General features: G+C 41.3%; 1 protein-coding gene across 1 annotated transcript; it reads left to right on the plus strand.

Annotated features, from left to right (window-relative positions):
- The first annotated feature begins 433 nt into the window (after positions 1–433).
- Positions 434–25,525, plus strand: parvaa (parvin, alpha a). The gene is made up of 13 exons (XM_069687071.1): positions 434–710; positions 5,719–5,808; positions 6,553–6,623; positions 12,224–12,326; positions 12,566–12,706; positions 17,145–17,260; positions 17,477–17,535; positions 19,473–19,492; positions 19,592–19,653; positions 20,608–20,676; positions 20,828–20,929; positions 23,366–23,438; positions 24,627–25,525. Exons 1-13 carry the CDS (start codon positions 575–577, stop codon positions 24,701–24,703), a joined length of 1,119 nt encoding a protein of 372 aa, XP_069543172.1. The 5' UTR covers positions 434–574; the 3' UTR covers positions 24,704–25,525.

Genomic DNA, 25,525 nt, shown 5'->3' on the forward strand with positions numbered 1-25,525 from the left:
CTCGATAAGGAGTAGGATGAAGACAATTATATCAACAATTATAACAAATACTCCCGGTTTCCAAAGTAGAAGACATTTAATAAATGAATCAGTTTAATAAGCTATGACAATCTTTCCTCTTTTCTATACCTTTTTTTTTGTACAATCGTTTATTTTTTCACAGAATTAAGTTTGTGCTTTGCTTGAGTTCGATGTTCAAACGGTTCCACAAATTCCCCCCCACAGATGGTTACTCTTCATTGTTGTGCGAGCACGGAGTACGCCTCTTGTGGCGTACATCTTTACTTTCACTTCTTGTTGCCCCTATTACCACCCCTGCGCCAAAGCTAGCAGCTGTACTTCTTTAACACGACCACCGTGATGCTCACTTCCCGCGGTCATCACCCCCCGCCTCTATAGAGGAGAGGAGGGGCCAGTCACTCGAGCCAGCTTCAGGAGAAAATGTCTGGAATTCCGTTTCCGCTTTAGGGAGTGGACGGAGATTTTTTTACTTGACTTCCCTAATAACTTTGTATTCCACGTCAATTTAGACCGTTTTGTGTGACCTGTCCCGCATTAAACCAAAGTTACGACGATGGCGTCTTCGCCTCAGAAGTCCCCTTCCTCTCCGAAATCTCCGACGCCCAAATCTCCGTCTTCCAGAAAGAAAGATGACTCTTTCCTGGGAAAACTTGGTGGAACTTTGGCAAGGAGAAAAAAGGCTAAAGAAGGTAAACAGCTCTCAAAACAACTATATATTATATTGTTTTCAGAAGTGACGATGAAAAGATTGAATTATAACATCATACAGTTACGCTTAATACTGCAGCAGTACCATGTCCAACCCTGTAAAGTTCACAAATTAAACTCCATTGTGAGCCAAGGTTTCAGGGAGCCAACACGATTAACTTTTCTATGCTGTTAATTCAGCTTGAACACTCTTTATCATAAAGAAACACCCAACGTTTCAACGTGAGGTTCGGTGTATGTGTTTTCATGTCCGCGGGCTGTCTGTACCCATGTAAGGTATTAAATCCACTACTACTGTTATACGTGAGGAATGAGGCATGAGTTAAGACAGGCCCGTCACAGACTGAGGCAGCAGTCTCCACCAACTAGTGTTGTGGCGTTCGCCAACGATCCGATTCTTTTGAACGGCTCTTGGGTGCGAACGACGGGAAACGAGTCGTAGGTGACAGCCGTTCTTTTTATTGTTGTTTCACTGGCCGCCCTAGAGCCACTCCCCTTTATGCTGAAATACCACAGACCGCTTTTTTCAACTGCAACTCCGCTATACTAGGTCACCAGCAGTGGAATCATGTCGCCACAACATAATGCCGATGTTGAGCAACATTATAAGCCTTCCCAAGTTTGTTGTTTTTTTTGTTGACATCTCTTTAGGCATACAGAGTTGTATCATAAATTATTGTCAAATCAATGGCGTTAATTAATTGTTCCTACATTATTTTGTAGTTTCCTTTTAAAGTTTAAAAGTGCGGAATTTTAAATATGCGTGTGTGTTGACACTGGAGAATAGAGCACAGGCGAGTCCACTCTCTTGAACACAGCCATAAGATCCGTCTCCCTTCAAAGAGCCGCAATTCCCAACACTACCACCAACAGCCTCCCTACTTTCACAGATACTATGGAAACACAAGGGGTAATGTTCCCCCTCATGAGAAAGGTCTTAAGGTCTATTCGCTGAGCAGATATCAGGGTCAGATAACCCTACAGACAGACTTGATCTCATGCAAACTGACTGTTCGTGGACACTTCAGCTTCCTGGCTGTGTTGGATTTAAACTACCAGAGACATGCTATGAATAAGAATATTCCAAAATCCTTGTTTTAAATACCCTGTTCAGTTTATAGCCATGCAGGGGCCCCTTGAAAATACAGGATGTTTCAGAGAGCCTGACATTCATTGTTAAAGGCCAGGTTTTATCATCAAATGAGAAAGGTCTCTTTCAATTGGATGATTACTTTGTGTCATTCAGGATGATGTTGCACAGCTGAGCCCCATTTTATGCCTTTGTCTTCAGGACATGCATGCAATCACATTATATTCATGCTGGCTCCTGCTCTCTTTCACACACACAGTCAGTGTAAGAGCAGTGTGTTCCATGATTTGATGGAAAATGTACATTGGTCGCTCTTGGCCTGATCATTGATTAAAGTCCCTGTGACGTTTATGGCTGTTGATGTATGTACTGGAGAGAGAGGGGACAACGGCTAAAACAGGAGTAACAATCCGATGGAAGGAAAAAGGAAATAGATGTAAAGCATGAGACAGAGATCTGTCAGACTGGGACAGTTTTGTATGAAAGAGATGACATGGTCGTAAGGTTTGAGAGCATTATCAAGGACTATACGTTGCATGCACGCGATCACCAACTGTGTGTGTGTGCAAATTGAAAGTACACCATGTAAAGGACGACAGGTAACAGCTTAATTCTAATCCATTTATAAAATGGAGTATTATAGAATTTATTTTAGGGTCAGTTGTTAGGGACTTGTTAGCTCAGCCCATTGAGGCTGAGCTACAGGGGAGAGAGCTGGTCCTGCTAGCCAGGAGAGAATGCTTGAGACTGGGGGACGGAGACAGAAAGACATGGGCTGTGGAGCGATCTGCCCTCCAGGTAGGACACAACATTAGCATGCGATCTTTCTTTAAATTAAGGAATTACTCAGAAGACATGTGCCTGAATCTTGCATCCATTGACATGGCTTTTTATTGTTATCATTATTTAACCAAGTGGATAGATTTGCATTTTCATTTTATGACACTGGTCCAGAGGGGGAGGAGTGATATGTAGCGAGGACACAGAGGACGCCTGTGGATCCTATTCATGCTGCTTATATTAACCGCTGACGTGAAAATAAAAATTAAATCTTAGCACATCTGCCAGCCATACCAGTTAGAAAACACAGCTGGTGGGTATGTGGGGTAAAGTAATACCATGGCCATCTCACCTTCATATCCAACCACCATACTTCATATACAGTCTATGTACATGTTCATCCCTTAATAGCACAAGTGATTTATTACAGTCATTTCAGATCGTGCTAATTGGTATTGTGTTTTTCTTTAGCAGCTAAAACCACTGCTACAGCCTCTGACAAAAGCTATACACATTTTTTTTAGATCGTTTAAGGCCTGTATTCTACTAAAGCAACAATCAATTGTTCAACATTTTTTCTTCTGTTTTCTGTCCTCAACGCATGAAACAATATCTGTCTTGTCCTGTCCTCAGGTATTGCATTTCCTTAAATTACTAACTCTATGAGGGTTTATTTTCACAAAGAATTTTGTGTATGAATAATTAGACTCTCAACTTTTATATCATGAACAAATTTTTACTATATTAAGCCAATTTGAAGAGACTTTAAAGCCAAGATAGGCAATTATCTTAAAAGAATTTGTGTTATATTTCTTGAAATTCTCCTCACAGTCTGACAGTGATTAACAAATGAAATGCGCTGACATAAAAAAAAAAATTAGTTATCTGTGGCTGTAAGCAATTCAATGTTTGGATGGCTTACCTGCCTGTGTAACTTTACCTGTATGCATTCTGCCTGTACACTCTTAATGAGTGGAGACTTTCACAAGCTGAAGCTAGCAAGCTAGTTGCACAACAATAGCAGAAAAAAGTAGTAGAATTTGGTTTGGCAATGTCAACCATGCACTGCACCCCTCTCGCCAAAGAAAACCATGAGAAGTCAGAGAGTTAACGTTCCTGTGTTTGTAGGTAGCAGCTTTGGTATACTGGATATTTTCAGTTGGATATTTTCAAAGATTTTTAAATCACTCTTTTGTGTTTCTTGAAAGTCCTGCCACATTTTTAAGGTTAAACACATATTCTTCAGAAATATGTTTATACTTCAACATGACCAGAAGATGCTGTCCCAATTGGGAGGTTTTTGTCATGCCAGCCAGTTAAGGGGCAGATGTAGCTAATAATTGTTGGCCATTAACCCCTAGTTTGATGTTAGCAGGCAAATCTGTCTTTTGTCTTACAGAATACTAATAATTTGCAATTTGACTGTTTAGCGAAACATATTGTCATCCTGGGCTGGGAAAGCTTTGTAATTCCTTTTGTTCAAGATTTTCAATATTAAGTCTTACTTGTCAACAGTAACCGGCCCGGGCACTGGCAGGCCAGCTGTCAGTCAAGTTGAGGGAGCAGGTGTTTGACAGGCAAGCTTCCCTTTCGTACGGTTTGTTTCAGCCCACCACTGCATAGGCTGTTAAAAACTACTTGTCTCACTTTCCTATTGGACATTTGTAAGTAGGATACTATTTGGCATTTCAGAAAGGTGTCTATAGCAAAATATGTGGAGAGGAATGTCACTTTCATAGTATCTGTAATCACTGTTTATTGATATTTCTCCATACCTAAATTTGGTGTAAATGACCATGAGCATGTTCTGCCAACCACTAACATTAAGAGCACCTAGCAAGCATTATGATGTTGTTCATCATCCGTCTTGCAGATCAACTGTCGGTGATTTTTTATTTACTGTCCGGGGGAAAAAATTAAGAGGGTTAACGTTTAGGCTACTTGTGTTGAGTAGAACAGATATTGTAATTAGTAGACAGAAGTGGCAGTGGTAGTGTCTGGTGATCCAGTGGTAATTTACAGAATGAAAAGGGTGAGGCACGTGTCACTCTGTAGGAATATTCTCATCCACCCCTGTAAGATGTGATATATACATGTGTATGTGAGTGTGCATGTAGACATGCTGTACATGAAAGCACTTTTGGATGGTGTTGATTAGAGGATGTTGTTCCAGTGAAGGCAGATAATTGACAGGATGTTCACTCCATGCTCTCAGCACATATACACAGTCTGATACACACACACACACACACACACACACACAAACACAGATCAGCAGTGATCAAGCCTCCTCAGGTATCTGACACACTGAGAAGAATTGCATGCTGGGCTTCTGTAAAGCCCGCTGAGAAGCAGGAAGCAACACCAGTCTGTATCTGCTCATGTCAAATGGCTTTCAACAGAGGGCCTACTAATGGTTGTGCAATCAAGGTTACATTTAAGGCACTGTCCAAACTAATGTTGAAAACTGCAAGTTATTATTTTGGGAGTTGTGCTTTCTTTGTCGCAGCTGAACTTATGTTGTCTCTATAATTTGATTGATTGGCTGTTTAGGTTAGCCTAAGAACCAGACTAATCTGCAACTGAGTGTTTTATTTGCACTGGCAGATGTGTCTGGACCCTCTCCCTTTTTGACAGATTTCCATGCAGCCTAATTCAGGTCAGGCCAATCACAACCATTTATGTCATATCGACCGGTCTGATTGTGAACGTTATTAAACACAAATTGTGCCATTGTTATGTTGAGATAGAGGCCATTTTGTTCGGATGTTGTACCTTGCTACCTAGCCAAAGTTTCACTATCAAGACACACATTTTGTTGCTCTGATAAGTTGTAGCTTCCCAAGGCTTTTTGTCTGCGTTCGATAACTTTGGAAATCCTAATTGAATCTAAGGTTACACATTGTTTTTTTCTGTTCTATGGAAATGTTTGACAATAAAAAAATAAAGAATAAGATTGGCCTCATTATATAATTGTATATAATAAATAATATATTATGTATTTGCATGTACAGTATTTTAAATACAAAATTTGTGGAGCACCTTATGACGTGCTGACTTCTACATTGTTTGTCTGATCTAAATTCATCTGATATAATGTTTGTTCATTTTTCATGTAGTGTCTGAGCTTCAGGAAGAAGGGATCAATGCCATTAACCTTCCTCTCAGCCCTTCCCACTATGAGCTGGACCCTGAGGACACCATGCTAGGTAAACGTCTTCAGTTCCTGTTCCCACACATTGAGATGCTTCAAGCGTTTTGCGCAAGATGACAAGAATTTTTTTGCTCAAGAATTTTGTAAAATGTCATTTAAATTTTTCTTTAAACGATTGAAATGTTGATCCTGTCTTATTTCTTTTGTAAACTAAACACAAGCCCTTTTTACACTGCGGTTCCGTAACGCAGCTCGGCCGTCATGCAGCCTTTGCCAATTTAACATTGGACCAAGTAATGCTGGCATAAAGCCGCCCCATTGTGTGTTTTTACACAGCGTTCCGGTGTTGCAGAAGCAAAACGTGCGTGAGGTGTAAACAAACAGCGTGTTCTTCAAATACACACACACGGCGCTGTTCCACCCTGCCAGCTCCGCCGTTTACACTGACGGCATTTCACCTCTGTTACGCCTCCGTATGTTTTACATAGAAAACGGAACGTTACAGAGGCATAATAATCCCGCCTTGAACTGGCAGTGCAAAAGGGGCTACAGATTCAAAGTGAAATTGGCTAACAACAGTCATTTCCGGTTTGACAGCTAGCCGAGATTACAATAAAGTCTATTTAGTTAATGCATAAAAAAATCACCAGACCACCTGTTTATTTCTCTTGTCATTTTCCGGTGTAACTGTAGTTTATAAAGATTAAACACAGTGCTTTGACCTATCCGGCCTGTCGGCTGTGCTTATTATATGTACTGTGTTACTTGGTCATATATCGTGTTTCTGCTCATCCATTAGAGGAGAATGAAGTGCGCACCATGGTGGACCCCAACTCAAAGAATGACCGCAAACTACAGGAACTCATGAAGGTAAGTTAAAAATCTTGCATGTATCAGGTTCAGGAAAAAGGGCACATTAGGACTGGTGTTCAGTCACTGGACTCAGAAAGACTTGAGAACTTTTATTAGGCTACTTAATACCACGGATTAGGGCAGTGATTTATGTCACACTTTTCCTCAGCATCTAGCCTTCTCATTAGTTGGCGTCATAGTTGCATAGTGACCTAACTCAGCCTTTGACACAAATTCTATTTTTAAATATTTACTATGTTACAATTTCATTTAGCAGACACTTTTGTCCAAAGCGATGTACATCTGAGAGTTAATACAACACAAGCAACGATCAAGACAGGAGGGAACGAAGTCAGTAAGTGCCAACAAACAGCTTCAAGTGCGACTGGACACTGGTGCCGACAGGCAGTGCACAGGGCGTTTTTTTTTTTTATAATAAGCATCAGCAGCATCAACAAGGTCAATATAGTCATCATCACCATCATGAATATCCTGCTGTTTTGTCAGCAAGCAACAGGGTTTTGAATTTGATGTGAGCGGCAACTGGGAGCCAGTGGAGGGATATGAGCAGTGGAGTGACGTGCCGTTTTGTGTTGCTTGAAGAACAATCGTGCTGCTGCGTTCTGAATCATCTGCAGAGGTTTTACTGTGCATGAAGGAAGGCTTGCCAGTAGGGAGTTGCAGTAGTCAATGCGTGTTATTATTTAAATTGTTTGGAACTAGTTCATAGACCCCTTGCTGGACCAAGTCTCAGAACATTTGCAAGAAACTACTACGTGGACAGCAGAGTACATATGAGTAGGGGAGACCGGGGCATCTTGTCACACAGGCAAGTTGTCACATTGTTAATATTTTCACCACCACCACCACCATAAGCGACTTCTCTCAGTGATTTTGGGGCAAGTTGTCAAATGCGATAACTTCACTGAGCCAACCCAAAAATCACTGAGACAAGTTGCCAGTATACATAAACAGGATGTCTGCTTGTCAACTGTTGTCATAAGTAATTTTGAATTTTGTAAATGTGTTTTAAAGAAAGGAAACAAGGAAGGAAGGGAGAAGAGATGGTCAGGTAAATTTGGGCCAGCATGCCTCCATTACTGCCTCAGTTGCCTTTCCTTTCGCTCATGCGTCATGCTTCTGAGAGACTAGTGTTGGGAAATCATCACTGTTGGTGGTATTATTATTTCCCTCTAACTGACAACTGTCAAGAACACTGACTGCTCCTGTTCCCAGATTACTCATACATGAAACAAACAATTGTCTTCCCAACTCATGATACCTGGCAGTGTACAGTATTTGGTTGTAGATGGAAGCTAAAAAAAGCTAGTTTGGTAAATTCTCTGCCTATGGAGTTCACATGGTGTTGAAGACCCAACACCCATCTTGTGTTCCATCCATCCATCCATTATCTTCCGCTTATCCGGGGCCGGGTCGCGGTGCCAGCCTACTCAGCAAGGTGACCCAAGCATCCCTTTCCCCAGCAACATTTTCCAGTTCCTCCTGGGGGATTACGAGGCGTTCCCATGCCAGACAGGATATATAATCCCTCCAGCGAGCTCTGGGTCTGCCCCGGGGTCTCCTCCCAGTTGGACGTGCCCGGAAAACCTCCAAAGGGAGGCGCCCAGGAGGCATCCTAACCAGATGCCCGAACCAACTCAACTGGCTCCTTTCGACGCGAAGGAGAAGCGGCTCTACTCCGAGCTCCCTCCGGATCTCCGAGCTCCTGACGCTATCTCTAAGGCTGAGCCCAGACACCCTCCGAAGGAAACTCATTTTGGCCGCTTGTATCCGCAATCTCATTCTTTCGGTCACTACCCACAGCTTGTGACCATAGGTGAGGGTTGGAACGTAGATCAACTGGTAAATCGAGAGCTTTGCCTTCAGGCTCAGCTCCCTCTTCACCACCACAGTCCGGTACAATGCCTGCATTACTGCTGATGCTGCACCGATCCGCCTCACTCGTGAACAAGACCCCGAGATACTTGAACTCCTTCGCTTGAGGCAGAGACTCACTCCCCACCCGGAGGGGGCAATCCACCGGTTTCCGGCAGAGAACCATGGCCTCAAACTTGGAGGTGCTGACTCTTATCCCAACTGTGTCACACGTGGCTGCAAAACGCCCCAATGCCTGCTGGAGGTCCCAGCCTGATGAAGCCAACAGGACAACATCATCTGCAAAAAGCAGAGATGAAATCTTGAGGTCCCCAAACTGGAAACCCTCCTCCCCCCGGCTGCGCCTTGAGATCCTGTCCATGAATATCACAAACAGCATCGGTCACAAGGGACAGCCCTGGCGGAGGCCAACACGCACTGGGAACGTGTATGACTTTGTGCCGAGGATGCGGACACAGCTCTCACTTTGGTTATACAGCGACCGGATGGCTCGTATCAACTGCCCCGGTACCCCATACTCCCGCAGTACGCCCCACAGGACCACCCGGGGGACACGATCATAAGCCTTCTCCAAGTCCACAAAGCACATGTAGACTGGATGAGCAAACTCCCATGCCCCCCTAAGCAGCCCTGCCAGGGTAAAGAGCTGGTCCACTGTTCCACGGCCAGGTCGGAATCCGCATTGTTCCTCCTGTATTCGAGGTTCGACAATCGGCCGGAGCCTCCTTTCCAGCACCCTGGAATAAACTTTACCCGGGAGGCTGAGTAGTGTTATACCCCGATAGTTGGGACACCCCCTCCGGTCCCCCTTTTTAAAAATGGGAACCACCACCCCGGTCTGCCATTCCACAGGTACTGTCCCAGATCTCCACGCGACATTGAAGAGACATGCCAGCCACGACAGCCCAACAATGTCCAGAGCCTTTAGCATCTCAGGGCGAATCTCATCTACACCTGGCGCCTTGCCACTGAGGAGCTTCTTGACTACCTCAGTGACCTCTGCCACGGATATAGATAAGGCTGGAGCTTCAGACTCTGCCTCCTCATCAGAGAACGTTTTGGCTGGGTTCAGGAGTTCCTCAAAGTGTTCCTTCCACCGTCCGACAATATCCTCAGTCCGGGTCAGCAGTTCTCCACCCCTGCTAAAAACAGCTTGAGCCAATCCCTGCTTCCCCTTCCTGAGTCGTCTAACGGTTTGCCAGAACTTCCTTGAGGCCAACCGAAAGTCCTTCTCCATAGCCTCCCCGAACTCCTCCCACACCCGGGTTTTTGCTTCTGCAACCACAGAAGCTGCAGCCCTTCTGGCCACTCGGTACCCGTCCGCTGCCTCTGGAGACCCCTGGGCTAACCAAGTCCGAAAGGCCTCCTTCTTCAGCCTGACGGCTTCCCTCACCGTCGGTGTCCACCAACGGGTTCTTAGGTTGCCGCCACGACGGGCACCGACAGCCCATTCGGATTCCATGTCCCCAACCTCCCCCAGGATGCAAGAGAAATTCTTCCGGAGGTGTGAGTTGAAGACCGCGCGGACAGGGGCCTCCGCCAGACGTTCCCAGTTCACCCTCACTACACGTTTAGGTTTACCAGGTCTGTCTCGCAGCCTCCCCCGCCATCTGATCCAACTCACCACCAGGTGGTGATCAGTTGACAGCTCTGCTCCTCTCTTCACATGAGTGTCCAAAACATGCGGCCGCAGATCTGATGAAACGACCACAAAGTCGATCATTGATCTGCGGCCTAGGGTACTGTGGTACCAGGTACACTTATGAGCAACCCTATGTTCGAACATGGTATTTGTTATGGCCAATCCATGACAAGCACAGAAGTCCAATAACAAAACACCACTCGAGTTCAGATCGGGCAGGCCGTTCCTCCCAATCACCCCCCTCCAGGTTTCTCCATCATTGCCCACATGAGCGTTAAAGTCCCCTAGTAGAACTATGGAGTCCCCAGATGGGATCCCTTCCAGGACCCCACCCAGTGACTCCAAGAAGGCCGCTTACTCCAAACTGCTGTTCGGTGCATTGGCACAAACAACAGTCAGAGCCTTCCTCTCCACAACTTGCAGTCGCAGAGAGGCGACCCTCTCGTTCACCGGGGAAAACTCCAACAGAGCGGCGCTCAGCCGGGGGCTTGTGAGTATCCCCACACCCGCCCGACGCCTCTCACCCTGGGCAACTCCGGAAAAGGCGAGAGTCCAGCCCCTCTCCAGGATATTGGTTCCAGAGCCAGAGCTGTGCGTGGAGGTGAGCCCAACTATCTCTAGTTGGTAACGCTCCACCTCCCGCACCAGCTCCGGTTCCTTCCCCACCAGAGAGGTGACATTCCACGTACCCACAACCAGTCTATGCTGCCGGGGATCAGCACGCCAAGGCCCCCGCCTTTGCCTGCTGCCCGGTTTGCATTGCACCCGACCCCTATGCCTATCCTTGCAGGTGGTGGGCCCACCAGGCGGCAGCTCCACGTTGCTCGTTCCGGCTGAGCCCGGCCGGGCCCAATGGACAAAAGCCCGGCCACCAGACGCTCGCCAACGAGCATCCCCCCCAGGTCTGGCTCCAGGAGGTAGCCCCGGTCTCCCTGATGCGGGTGAGGTAGCTGTTTTTCGTTTGTGCCTCTTCATAGGGATTTTTGAACCGCTCTTAGTCTGGTCCCTCCCCTGGGACCAATTTGCCTTGGGAGACCCTACCAGGGGCTAGTGCCCTGGACAACACAGCTCCCAGGTTCACAGGGACACGCAAACCCCTCCACCACGTTAAGGTGGCGATTCATGGAAGGGCCCCGTCTTGTGTTGTATCTTTTAATCTTTGCTAACCTGAAGTTACAAGCGCTCTTGTCCTGAATGAGAATGTGCTCTGTTTTCAGAGAATGTCTGTCAGATCACAGACTGGCAGCATTTTCGCGCTCCTTGCTCAATTTAAATTGGGAAGCAAAATGAATTATATATTACACCAGTGAAGGAGGCACTTCTTGCCTGCCTTGCCTGTGCCTGCACTTTACCTTTGTACAAGGTAAAAAAGTAAAAGGCAGGCAACAAGGTAAAGAGAAGAAATGTGGGGGAACCAAATCGAAAAATCTATAATCTATCTAAAAACAAATCTAAAACACCAAAGAAGGCAGTTATAAAAGGAAAGACTCCAGATGCATCTTCATCCATTGAAGATGAGTGCCTGTGCCTTGTTTGTGTGGAGCCATTTGCAAACAGTCGTCCAAGATAGACTTGGGTCGCAGTACCACGGACATGTTCCAGGATTGATTTAAGTTAAATGATAAATCAATCTTTTTTCTGTAGGTGAATTTAATTTTGAGTTTGAAGTTTGAAAAAAAAAAACAACAACAATGAATTGTTTTTTTTTTTTATTTGTTGAAATAGATTTTCCTACCCCACATGGTGTGACAACTTACCCGCTGATGGGGCAAGGTGTCACATGTGCACACTCACTATTTATATGTCTATAACTCTGTATGAAAATGAAATGAATACATAATATATGCCTGAGACTTTGTTCTTTCATTTGGTATGCAGTTTTTAACACTATGATGTATTGATCCCAAGATATATAAAAGAGTATGAAAAGTGTGACAAGATGCCCCGGTCTCCCCTACATATAGAGATACGACAGCTGAAATGTATTTGGTTTCAGTATTTCATCTGATATCAAATAACCTTCAAAATAATGGTGCAAGTTCTTAATAGTAGTAATAACACCTTTGTTCTGCCCATGTAGGTGTTGATTGACTGGATAAATGATGTTCTGGTTGGCGAGAGGATCATTGTGAAGGATCTAGCTGAGGATCTATATGATGGACAGGTCCTGCAGAAGCTATTTGGTGAGCAGTTGAACTATACCTGTGGAGTAAATGCCACTGACATAAGAAACTAATCTTGGAATGTTGTACTGTTGTATTAATACTTACTTATAGTCTTACAAAGAGGCTTTGGCTGTAACGATATTTGATCCTTTCTGAACTGCAAGTTTCGTTATTGATTGAAAAAATGTATATGCTAGTATGTATTTAGCTTCTCAGTATTTCTTTGTCAAAGTCTCTATCTGTGTCTTGTATTGCAGAAAAGCTGGAAGGTGAGAAGCTGAACGTGGCAGAGGTGACTCAGTCAGAGATCGCCCAGAAACAGAAGCTGCAGACTGTTTTGGAACGCATCAATGACTCGCTCAAACTCTCCACCAGGAACATTCGATGGAATGTTGACTGTAAGAACAACTCAAAATATATTTTTAATTACTTTGTATACAACTGCAATGCTGTAATCTATACATGTTCCCTTTCAGCTGATGCACTCGTACATCTAAGGCAGTTGATCCCTGTCATCCCTCAGCACTTAATTTGGAGTAGAAAACCTCTGAGTCAGGCTAGCTTGCTACAGCTAGTTAGCTTGATTTCTTCAGGAAGCTACTGCCAGTTCAAGGTTTTTTTTCATTTCTTCTTTCTCTTTTATGTCTTGGAACGACCACCAAGCTTTTAAAGGCAGAGAGGAAATCTTCTGTATGGCCCTGCCCTCAGGAATGCGGCTTCTCATTCCATGTCAAAGACCAGCACTAGCCATGTCCCATCTGTGAGGGGATTGTTCACACCAGTAGAGGATTAACCAAGACTGAGTGCCTTAACTCTTGAGAAGGTTACATTTCTAGAGAAAGTGCTTGGAAACCTAATGTTGAAAGCAGGGATCCTCTTCCTGTGTAGTCGAGGGACCTCGCTTTGTTTAAGTCTGACGATACAGAATTGTTGGTCTTGCTGGTAGTAAAGCTGACTGCACGTACACCTTAAATTTGGGCCAGCATGCCTCCAGTACTGCCTCAGTTGCCTTTCCTTTCGCTCATGCGTCATGCTTCTGAGAGACTAGTGTTGGGAAATCATCACTGTTGGTGGTATTATTATTTCCCTCTAACTGACAACTGTCAAGAACACTGACTGCGCCTGTTCCCAGATTACGCATACATGAAACAAACAATTGTCTTCCCAACTCATGATACCTGGCGGTGCACAGTATTTGGTTGTAGATGGAAGCTAAAAAAAAGCTAGATTGGTAAATTCTCTGCCTATGGAGTTCACATGGTGTTGAAGACCCAACACCCATCTTGTGTTGTATCTTTTAATCTTTGCTAACCTGAAGTTACAAGCTATCTTGTCCTGAATGAGAATGTGCTCTGTTTTCAGAGAATATCTGTCAGATCACAGACTGGCAGCATTTTCGCGCTCCTTGCTCAATTTAAATTGGGAAGCAAAATTAGTTGAATAACAAGATGATTCCACAGCTAGTACACATGATGGCATCCATAGCTATACTGTAGCCCAGGCTGCTATAGATGTTAGCACTTCAATATTGGTCTCACTGTGTTTGCTGTGTCACCTGCATAGGAGGCTGACAATAACTCCTATTGCATACCTGTTCAGAGGTCAAATTTAAAGAAGGTCTGACCCAATTTGTCGTGGCAACCATCCAGAATGTGAGGGCATCATCCAACAGAAGCCTACATGTCTTTAGATGGTGGATGTTGTAGTTCTTTCATACTCAACTGCACTGCATCCTGCTTTGACCTCCAAAGTGGTTTGGCTGATCTTCCCCATCTTTTTCTTCCAAGGAGCAGTGGTTGTATTCCAGTGTCCTGTGCGCAAGTTTCAGACTTATATAAAGTGCAGAGTGAGTGTTTATGTGATCAGCTCTTTGTCTGATTAGCTAATTGAGCCAGGAGAAAAGCCCTGTCTAAATAGCAGCTTTCTTACCTGATGTGGAGCCATCTCCTTCCCTTACAGCAGCAGAGGTCCTCAGTGCCTCATAGATTGAGGGCACATTTGATAAGACGCATGGCAACAATTTGGGCTTTTTTCAATTACATTTTGCAGCTGTATATGTTTATATACCTTATCTGTTTTAAGTAACATTCATTTCTGCAACCATTAGCCCGTCTCTCCAGTTAGGACTCAATTTTGGTCTTGTACTGTTGAAATATACTTTCACCAGCACAGTATACTGTCTGTGCGCTGAAAAGTTGAATGTTGAATTGTTGAATTGGAGATTCTAGTACACAGATAACAGGTAGGTGCAATGCATTGTGCAGTTGTAGGAGTATTTATTTTTTGAAGTTAATGAAACAATGCACTGCTGCAAAAATGTTTTATCCATCAGTCAATTGATGGAACACTTGTAAAGATAAGATACAACTTAGTTAATCCCCTTGACCAAATCAGTGTTTACAGCTGAAAAATAATACAATATGGACTATAGATTGTAAACATAAAAACCAATATGGTGATTTCATGAACAACATCAAAAGCAAACCTGCATCAATGACAGAATAATGCTGAATAATGTAAACAAATCATTTGGTAAACTACTAATAGTAATAGTAACTTATACTAATAATAAGTAAACTAATAGATTTGTGTTAAAGTGTCATTAAAACCATTTAATATAGTTGGCCTCCGAAGTGTGGTCATGTCCGTTCACCTGTGACAACGTTATGATTACCTTCTATTCGTTGAGCCACAGTCATCATGTCTTTACTGTGATTGGCTTAGTTGTTTCAAAAGGATGACACCTGTTTTGTGATGGGCAGAGAGCAATTTATTGATAACCACACCTTATGATCTGTATATCACTTCAGTCAGCCTTTTGCACTTTGCCCTGCTGCAGATACTGTATATAACCACAACAGGTATTTTGACTTGTCATCACATATTACTGACATAAGTAACTACTGCATTGCAGTTTGATGTTTAGGTACCAGGGCCTTGTGCATGCTATATAAATAGAATTGCTTCCTGTGACACTGTAACAGGTTCTGTGCTACCTGTTATGGTGCTATAAGAAGTCAGCTGTGAGAATGCTCAATAGGTCAGACAAAATAGTGAAACCCTGCATTATATTTAGAATCTCCACCTGGACTTCCATGCAGCAAAGTTGGCTTTGTTATAAGTTAAGATATAAATATTCATTACACAACAACAATCATGGTACAGGTTTTACTTACAATTATCCTGTGGTGGTAGAGTTGGTCGTTTCTCAATCGGAAGGTTGGGGGTACGATCCCTGACTGCGACAGTACACATGTCGAAGTGTCTTTTGGTAAGACACTGAACCCCAAATTTCTCCCGAAGGCATAGCCTTCAGTGTATGAATGTGTATAGATCCTGACTGGCATATCAGCCTTTATCATCAGTGTATAAATGTGTTCGTAAAAGGGTGAATGTCACATGTAGTGTAAAAATGCTTTGAGTGATCAGAAGATGAGAAAAGCTCTGTATAAGTACAGTCCATCAATTTCCCATTTTATCCTCATTATTTAAGCAAAATCGAATGTAGCGACAATATTAGTATTACAATAATTATTATCTTGCTTGCAGAGTAGTAGCTACATGCCAGGTTGAGTCAGACCTCCTCTTATAGGATTTATGTACTTGTCTTGCCATTGTATTAACATGCTCGTTATTCAGCCTAAAGCTTTCAGATAAGAAAAAATATAGCTAAACATGTCAATAGACCTCTGCACGTCCCCTTTGATGACACTCTTTTATGTGACACATGGAGTAATGATAATATCTATCATGCTCCCAGCACAGTGCCTGTTACTTATGTAATTAGCTGTAACATATGAGATATAAGACAGAGGGGGGATGGATGTGGATGTGTGGCATGTGGCTAAAGAGCAGATCACTGCATGAGTAAGGTAGAAAAAAAGATGACATGATAGAGACAGAGAGAAAAGCTTTACTATAAGGAACAGAATATTTTTAAAAGTTTTTCAGAAAAGAAAGTCTGTATTAAATAAATTAATTTCAAACCAAATATGACATTGTTAAATGAACTTCTGGTAGAAGTTTGTCCTTGAAAGCTCTTAATGCGATGTATCTTCATAAATGCTAAAGAGCACAGTGAATGACATGGAATGTAATTGATTTTTTTGTCCTTTTATTTGAATCTCTTTAAATCAATTCACTTTTGTTTGTCCGGACTTTCATCCCCCCATTCTGAAGCCTTTGAATAACTTATTTGGGTGCTCTCATGCAGTGAGGATCTAACAGGTTTTATAAAGGCTTTTAGCTTGCTCTCTGTGATTTGCCATCGCCATGGCATACAATCAAAGGCTTCTATTGCCACTTAATTGATTCTAATTGTTCTGTGTATCCAAAGGTAAATCCTATTTGTTCGGATGAATAAAGACCTTGCTCGGTATGGCTGACAGAAAATAGTCTTAAGGGTAAACTCCATGCTTCAGACATATAATTAAGAGTTGTTCTATGTTTAATTCTTTTTTATTGTTTGACAATATTTATTTCACTTTAAGAGGTGTATTTATTTAATGTTGAAGGTATGTGACCATGCAACTTGAAATGTTATTTCTAAAGTCCTTGGGGTATGAAATAAATGAATAAAACAGCCATTCGCTTCTTATTTGCCCAGAGCAACAGCATGGAACAAGCATAAGAAAATGTATAATAAATACTAAATATATAAGTAAGCTGTGGTAACAATGGTTAGTGGCTTTACATCAGAAAAAAACAAATATAAGTGAAAAGGTTAATAATGTTGATGGCCTAATGCTATTCTGAGCCCATTTATGTTATTTGTTTCATAACTAGTATTCTATTTTTATTATGTAATTGTCTTTGTACTTCTTTTCTCCACATTAGCTGTCCATGCTAAGAGTATAGTTGCCATCCTGCACCTGCTGGTAGCTCTGTCGCAACACTTCAGAGCACCAATCAGATTGCCAGACCACGTTTCTATTCAAGTTGTGGTCGTCCAGGTGAGTGTGACATTGCTTTTTAAGAATTTTTATTATGAGTAAAAAAGTACATTTGTATTTTACTATTGAGAATGCTGATTTGACAACACCACTGCACTGAATTTTGCTTTGATTTTTCCCAGATCATTTTTCACCAGCCAGTTAATTATTCACAGTAAAATTTAGTAGAATACAAACATCAAAATTTACATATTGTCCTGCATTCATGTCTTTCAGAAAAGAGAGGGTATCCTTCAGTCCAGACAAGTTCAGGAGGAAATCACTGGCAACACAGAGTAAGTACTGTCTGATGTCAAACACTTTTTTTCGTGCAACAACAAAGTTGGCCAACATTACTACAAGGGCAAAAAACTGGCATTTTTCATAACATTAACAAAAAGCTTCATTTGATTTCTGGTCTTTAAGTATTTTTTATATAGGTGGTCTAATATGACATTAGTTACAGGAATGCCTCCTAAAGTGCCTAAAATGGGAGATGGGATATCTATGAGTGTACGCAAGACTATGCACTGATCTGATACCATAGCTTAGCAGTCCCTTATAAAAAAAAATCTGATATGGAGTGGCAAAGAAGACATCTCCTCAAGAGTCTTTGTCTGTCAGTTGGGAAAAGCAAAATAAAAGATTTTCATTTTCGTCCATCAGATCAGTATACAAAGCAGGTGTGTGGATTATATGTGAACATTATTATTACTCTTGCCTTTTATATTAAATTGCATTTATACTTGATCTGTCCCCAGAGGCAACAGTTGTTGACAATTGATATACAAATGCTAAATTGAAGGAGAAAGGGAAGGACTAATGGTCAAAACAAAAGATAACCATAGAGGTTATGTTCTGCTTTACCATTGTTTTCCCTATATGACCTGAATGAAAACACAAGACACAAAGCTGTGCTCAGATTTCAGGGACCCACTACAATAAAAACATGAAACCTACAAAGGCATAATGCTCTACAAAATAAAATTCTTTTTTGGATACATTATTTTGAAAAACACTCAAAACATGTAATAATACAACTAAAATGCCACAAAATTACAATTTAAAACTCCACAAATCCAAGCAAGCATTCAAAAACTAATTTTGAGGCTCGACAGTTTTGGAATAAGATGCAGAAGACGGCACTACAAAAGCACTGACATTAGATATCGACCTTAAATACAGCAAGTCAATAGAATTCACCGCCATCGTCAGACTTTAAACGGAAAACATTGAATATCTCCTTTTCTTCAAACACAAATGTGCCTTCGACTGACTCATAGGAGAAGTGTTTTGCAATGAATGAAAAGACAACCATTGTATCTCATCACAATATGTGATGGCACCCTTAGCTGAAGAATTAGACAATTTAAGACACACACACACACACACACACTTTTTTGCTCCCTGTGAGGCTGTCCTGCAGCCTGTCAGCGGCAGCGAGGGAGATAACAGCAGGCCAACACGCACAAGCACACATTTTGTCATGGTAGATAGATACACTGTTAATGACACACACACACACTCTCCGGCTCACACACACTTGCATGATCACAGTGGAAATACGGTTATTACCCTACAACCAGGACCATTGCCCAGACCTGCCTTCCTTTGCCATCACAGATTACACCATGAACATGTGTGAGAGTCCTTCTGTGTGTGTTGTGTGTGTGTGTGTGTGTGTGTGTGTGTGTGCACCTGCCATTTCTTGCTGGCCTGCCCACTGCGATATCTCTTCCTCGGGGGACACTCACACTGCAGTGTTCCCTACCTTCCAAAAACCACCTGATCCCCTCCAACAACAGCATCCTCCAAAGTGCTAACATTGTAATAATAGACTAGAGATGCCCTCCATTCCCATAGAAAGCCGCATGTACAGACGGGCACATCTTCATTCATTGTATCAATACCCAACAGTTTTGTTCTGCTGTTGAGATTGTTATTGTTGTTATAGTATGCGGTCATTGTGAACATCCCAGTGATGATACCCATATTATATGAATACCCAAGGTATGCCTGTGTTTATTGTTAATCAAATTATGATACCCTAGCTACATTATTGTGTTTTCATTTCTGTGAAATAATCCCTCCATTCTCCACATTCCTCTGTGGTTGAACTGGAAGCACTTGTCTTTCATTCTCTATTGTTTATGATGAATATTAAAGCAGGAACTGCCTCTGCTTTGTGTATTTGATATTTTTTCTCCATTTATTCTGTCTCTCTTTCTCTCAGGGCTTTCTCTGGCAGACATGGTATGTAGTCATACAAATTAGTATATTGAACGATGTATTTCATGAATGTTTGATTGTCCCTTTTTTTGGTTGAAAATGGATCTTGTTTATTCTTTACAGAGCGTGATGCTTTCGACACCCTGTTTGACCATGCTCCGGATAAACTCAATGTTGTCAAAAAGGTAAAAAGATTCTGGAGAGGCAATCTCAAATTAATCAGCCTTGGGTGTCACCAGAAATGGCAAATCATATCTAAATACAAAAAAAAATTTGTTTGTGTTTTGAACATTTCAAGTGTTTTTTTTCAATCCAGTCCAAGTTCCTGATTTTATCTTTTCAGTTATCAAACTAACCTTATTAATCCTGTTCATGATACAAGTCCTTGAAAAGACAATACTTACCCACAAAGATAATGTGGTGTGTCATTGATTAGTTAATCATTGCTTTAAGTGCAAGGAATCTGACTGATTTCTACCCTGATTTTGGTTCCTATCATTTCATGAACAACCTTGTCTTTAGAAATATCTTCTCTTTAGTCTGTACTCCCAAACCATTCTAGGGCTCAATTAAATAGTTGTCAGTGAAAGCAACTCTCTGACTTGTGCCTAAGAAGAGTCATTTTGGCCTTGGTAGCAGCCAGATATTCACTTATAATACATCAGTACATGTCAGACACAAATATTACATTCTCAGTATAAAAATTCATTCTTCACCTTTTTGAGTAATTTTACCAATTAAAATAAAAACTCACCCAAGGTCCTCCAAGGTAATGTCTGTTGTTACTGACTTTTAATCCCATTTTTGACTTTGACAAGGGTTGAGGTTTTAGCAGGCTAGATACCACTTCAGTTGCTAACCAGCTAAATACATTTGAAAAAATGATCTCAATGATAAATAATTTCCTCTGTAATATTTGACCACTCATTAACATTTAATTAAGAAATTTCCACTCCTGAATTTTCACTTCTATTCAGACACTTTTCTGTTTAGATCTTGACTATAGAGTCCAAAGATGCTCTGTGTCAAAGAGCTGCCCTGTGTGTTGTTGTTTTTTGATAGACATATCAGTCTGCACGTCTGTGTGGTCTTGTTTGATTTATTGCTCACTTTTGTGACTTTTTAATTTGTTTTCTCAGACATTGATCACATTCGTGAACAAACACCTGAACAAGCTCAACCTAGAGGTCTCTGAGTTGGACACACAGGTGCGTCACACACCTGTAGTATATCTGCTATTTATTGGAGAACCTTTCCGAAATATACTTAAATTCTAATTTGAACATGTCTTCTAATCGTACTTTATTAATATTATTTTGGACATATTTCTATTTAATAATAGAGGACTCCCTGTCTCAGTTTGCAGATGGTGTTTATCTGGTATTGCTGATGGGGCTGTTGGAGGGATACTTTGTGCCACTTTACAACTTTTTCCTCACACCAGAGAATTTTGACCAAAAGGTAATGTGTGATTTTATTCCTTATCACATTTTTCTTTCACAATTTTTCTCAAATTACAGAAATACTCCACCAAAACCATTTGCTTGTAGCTTGTGCTGTCATAGAGAATTAAACAACTGCAGTCTTGAATTCTCATCTGTAACAATGGATTTCAAAGCAACCTTGTTGTTGTCTCACAACACTATTCAAACAAAGTCTACTCTTGCACTGACTATTCTTATTATAATATGTTCAAAATACCTTTTCACCCAAATATATGCACAGTTTCAGTTTTTCACTTTCACTTTTGTTGCTTTTGCTTTCTTTGGTTGGGAATTACAAACATAAAGTTTGCTAATCATGGAAGCTTCAAACTGAAGCTTAATTTGTAAATTACAAATAACCGACAAGACCAGAAAGCACAGAGAAGCTGGTTTAGACAGCCGTAATATTGTCACATAACCTCTGTATATGTCAGATATTTCAATTTGTGGCTGAATTTTTAAATAACAAATAACAGACATGTCAGATTTGCATGGGATTAAGATCACAGGCCAACTGTTTTGACTAAAATTACTAGAGGGGTTCCCAGTTCATAGTCCAGTGCAAATAGGGCTCTTTGACATATCAGATTGAAGCAGTGATATTGAGGTTTTGGTGGTGTTTATATAGCAATTGGTTAAACAATCAAGGAATCATAGCCCTTTTGTCCTTGGTAGGTGTGTATATAAAGGCTACACTACAATCAAATAAAATATTTAAGTTTAAAGTCAGCACTTTCAACTCTTTATCATTGCTTAATTTCCAATCCTTGGTGCAGATGTACCGAGCCACTACAAACATACTTTATATTGCTCTTCTCATTGCTGATTGAACGAGCAACATGTACTGTTTCCCAAAAAATAAAGAAAGCAACTATGACTTAAGTCCAGTGGCCCTGGTTTACTTATAATTTCTAATTTAGTTTGGACAAGAAGGAACATGGTCTTCTAGACAGGGGTCTGGCCCATCTTTAGTCTTGACCTATAGTTTAGGAAACGCTCTTAAATTTACACTCCATTTGTGAGGAGCATCATGCACTCAGAGCCAGGCCTCTCCTCTCAATAGCTTGATAAATGCCATCCGTTTTCCCAAAAGCCCATTCAGGGCAGAGCCATCTCTCCTCTCCAATGGCCTCTGTAGTACTACGGTATTCTGAACAGGCAATCTGTGGAGACACCACAGTAGCCTTTTGTTTGGGTCTTGGCCAGCGGCCCTTGCCAGGCTGCCGAGCAGAATGGGCATCAGTACTACAATGTACACACACACACAGACACTCCTGGCCTGGAAGAACAGGCACCAGCCCCACAGCATCTGTAATCTACTATTGCACAGGGAGACACTGGAGTGGCTTAGGGGCTCAGCTCTATTACTGTGTGTGTGTGTGTGTGTGTGTGTGTGTGTGTGTGTGTGTGTGTGTGTGTGTGTGTGTGTGTGTGTGTCTAGAGGCCTATTGATGATACACCAGGGGTAGCACGAGGCATCAAGAAAGCACTCCTGCTTGTGCTCAGTAGATCTCTACTTAAGGCTCATTCTCCGCCTTTCTCTTTGACTGTATTAGATGGATAAGGTCACGCTTTTCACACAATAAGCCCTTGTTGGGCAAAGCTTTTAGCACATCACAGCAGGATGAGCACACACACAGATAAAATGGCCAGATAATAGAAACTATCTTCGAACTCCCCTGATTGTTTGTCCTCCTCTCTTGCAGTTTTTGCAGTTTTTTATACTTACCATACCGATTGGTTAAGACGTCTTTGCTGGTTTCCTCAACAGAACATTACATTTGTTTGTCTACATGCAGAAAGACTGAAAATCAAAATAATATCTTTAAGTGGTCCACCTGAAATAGATTTGTGGTACATGTTTTGAATCAATGTCAGGCCTACATTAAGAAATCATTCATCATGTCCGCTTTGTTTGGCATGTTAGTTTCTCCGTCCTCCAGATGCATAAAATATCATAATGTATTGATTATTATCTTCTCTATTCTAGTCATTATTTTACAACTGTAACTTGAACAATTGAAATAATGACAGTTAATACATTTCTTGGAGTTAGGAGGTTTTTGAGTTACACTGCTGACAAGTATCTGTTGATACATGAGGGAGCAGAGTGTTTGTGCAGCTGCTGAAGGCTTATGGTCTTACAGAACAGGGCTGTGTTGTGTTTGCCGAAACAGGAAGCTGTGGTAGAACGATTTAATTGATCCAGCGCGTATTGTGGGATTTAGCAACCAGTGTCTACGTTCCCTTATCAGAGAGGAGCTGTCTGTGGAGCTGCATGATTTGAACTTACCCTCCTCTGCCTGTATGTGTAGGTAGTGTGAGTGTGTGTGTGTTTAAGAGTGTCTGTGTGAGGTGTTTGTCCAAACAGTATTAATCATGCTTCCTTACACCCTAGTCACTCTCTTTGCAGGTCCACAACGTGTCCTTCTCCTTTGAGCTGATGCAGGATGGAGGTCTGGAGAGACCAAAGCCCCGGCCAGAGGGTAGGACACACATTCCCTTTACTGTAGTTCCTTTGTTTTAACATGTGAACACCTAAGTCCTTAAATGTCGGTAACCCCCCTCTTGACGGAAATATTACATCTACTTAAGTGTTGATTAAATATGTATCTGTACTTATCTAATAAGGACGCATCTAATTTTTCAAAAGCTACATGATCCAAATACTGAAACCCCTATTTCATTTTATTTTATCCGTTTTTTTAATACACCATTTAATCATTTTCAACTTTGGCTGACTTGGATGTTTGTGTTTATTTGTGCAAAATGTAGAAGAGTGAAGCCGAGACTGTGACTGCTTACGAGCAAGGTTCTGTAGGTCAATATCGCTCACACTGAGATATATATTACCAGAATTTACTACATTTACCATTAACACTATTAGGACATCCACATAACAATGGAATCAATGTGGCTCCACAGTTGTAAACTTGTGCAGAAAAAATTACAACCTTTCACATTTAACTTGTTGATGTGTATTTGGCACCAGGATGCTCTTGAAGGATGGTTTAATATATTAAAAATTCGTTGAAGCTCCAACAGGGATTTTTGGGATTTGCAGTCAGATAGTTTAGAATACAAAGATTTAAGATCTCAGTGCAGAAAATACTTGAAAGTCAAACATAACTCAAAAATGTAAGTTTACATATGGGTTATTGTTAAACAAGCTAAAAGGTGTTATAATATTTACTGTAGGTTGTGTTGTTTCTCAAATTGATTTGCAGTAATAATAATTAAACAACCATACTGCAACCAGAGCATCTTCACAACATCTGTTAAACTTTGTTTGCTCATTGAGAGACTTACCTGGTGGATACAGGCCATTAAACTGCAGCGAGGCAGGAAGGCACTAAAAGTACAGTGTGCATTAGCTGTTTTAAGTGGACCAGATTTTAACTCTTGTTGGACGTAAATGGTAAATGGACTGTACTTGTATAGCTTTTCTAGTCTTTGCAACCACTCAAAGCTGCTTTTATACTACATGTCACATTCACCCATTCACACACACATTCATACACTGATGGCAAGGACACTTCGACATGCAGACTGAGGGAGCTGGGGATCGAACCTCGACCTTCCAATTGAAAGACGACCGACTCTACCACGGAGCTACAGCCGCCCTAAAGACGTATGTCTTTAAATAACTCTACTCTTCTCTCTCTTTTTTACAGACATAGTGAACTGTGACCTTAAATCGACACTGCGTGTTCTCTACAACCTTTTCACCAGGTACAGGAATGTAGACTGAAGACCATGTGCAGCAGGAGGGAACACTTTGAGACATGGACCATATCTTAAAGATTTTTAATATGCTTTTTGTTGTATAAATCTATTTTTATGATAATGCATGCATCACATACTTTCTTTGTTGGATACTGTACCACAAACACAAATCTGCTTCTTTTTTTGTTCCTGAAAAAAAATTTGATTTGTATGTCACAAAATGTTTTTGTTTGTATATTTAATTGCAAATTTGACATTAGTATACAGTCCAACGGAAGTTTACGAACTAAAGGAGAAAGACAATGTTAGTGTTTAGTTCAGGCAGAGAGGTAGTTCTGTGATGATTTTTATCACCCACCATCAAAAGTATGAAGGGGGATTTTAAATGACCAACACTTATATCTTTAAATTCCAAAAAGAAAATGATTTAACTGTATTTATTGTCCATTTTGAGACACCTTTTTTCTGCTTTCTAGCTGTGTTATTCTCTTTTTCCATGCTCTGGTTTATGTCATTTATAAGTGCATTTATTTTAATATGGGAACACCCAATACTTCATATCGGGATGTATTTGCTCCCCAGTTGTCTTCACAATCCAGATTTCCTTTGCATGTGTTGAGAAACGTGAAATATTAGACCAAAGCTCTGTTGTGTTCACACTGTAAAACATAGAAAAATGCTTTTACTCAGCAGCCTCTTATTTTCTTGTATTTTTATACTGTAACAGGCATCTTATTTTTCCTAATGAAGGTACACCAACATTATATTTTCACTCTGCCTTTGTGGTTTAATAACATATAACCTGTTTTTAATAAACACCTTATATTTCATTCCTTTCTGCTCCATA

The sequence above is a fragment of the Semicossyphus pulcher genome, unplaced genomic scaffold, assembly GCF_022749685.1.
Source record: "Semicossyphus pulcher isolate SPU_LCO1_2020_fin unplaced genomic scaffold, fSemPul1.0.p SCAF_8, whole genome shotgun sequence".
NCBI lineage: Eukaryota > Metazoa > Chordata > Actinopteri > Labriformes > Labridae > Semicossyphus > Semicossyphus pulcher.